This window comes from Charadrius vociferus, unplaced genomic scaffold (genome assembly GCF_000708025.1).
Source record: "Charadrius vociferus isolate BGI_N301 unplaced genomic scaffold, ASM70802v2 scaffold2450, whole genome shotgun sequence".
Lineage (NCBI taxonomy): Eukaryota > Metazoa > Chordata > Aves > Charadriiformes > Charadriidae > Charadrius > Charadrius vociferus.
Window position 1 is genome coordinate 1 of NW_009646369.1, and position 572 is coordinate 572.

The window sequence follows — 572 nt, forward strand, 5'->3', positions numbered from 1 at the left end:
TCCGCGTGGACATGCTGGAGAACCAGATCATGGATTTCCGCATGAGCCTGGTGATGGTCTGCTACAACCCCGACTTCGTGAGTGCCCCTCTTCTGCAGGCTTTGGGGACCGGGGCCATGCTCCAGGGTCCTCCCTGGCCATGCCTTGCGTTGGGCCGTCAGCGTTGGGGACCCCACGTCCCCTGGGGTGGGGGACCGGGGTGCCCGGCCTCATCCCTCCACCCCTTCCTCCTGCAGGAGAAGCTCAAGCCGGGCTACCTGGAACAACTCCCGGGCAAGCTGAAGCTCTTCTCCAACTTCTTGGGGGACAGAAAGTGGTTTGCGGGGGAGAAGGTACCACAGGGACCCCGGATGGGGGTGGAACTGAGAGGAGGGGGTTTGTCCCCCGCACTGGTCCTCATCGTGTCCCCCCCTTGTCCCCAGCTCACCTTCGTGGACTTCCTCATGTTTGACGTGCTGGAGCAGAACCGCATCTTCGAGCCCAAGTGCCTGGAGCCCTTCAAGAACCTCAAGGACTTCATGGAACGTTTTGGGGTGAGCGGTCCCCCACCCCGCTCCCCCAGGAACACCCAG

The 572-nt window shown here is 62.9% G+C and overlaps 1 protein-coding gene across 1 annotated transcript in view; it reads left to right on the forward strand.

Annotated features, from left to right (window-relative positions):
• Positions 1–5: 5 nt before the first annotated feature.
• The window catches only part of LOC104294671 (glutathione S-transferase Mu 1-like), a gene marked incomplete at its 5' end in the record, with an annotated part of 2000 nt that continues 1433 nt past the window's right edge, over positions 6–572 (forward strand). Inside the window, 3 exons of the mRNA XM_009894310.1 lie at positions 6–77; positions 237–332; positions 423–540. Coding sequence (XP_009892612.1) covers positions 6–77; positions 237–332; positions 423–540 — 286 coding nt within the window. The remainder of the gene's footprint in view (positions 78–236; positions 333–422; positions 541–572) is intronic.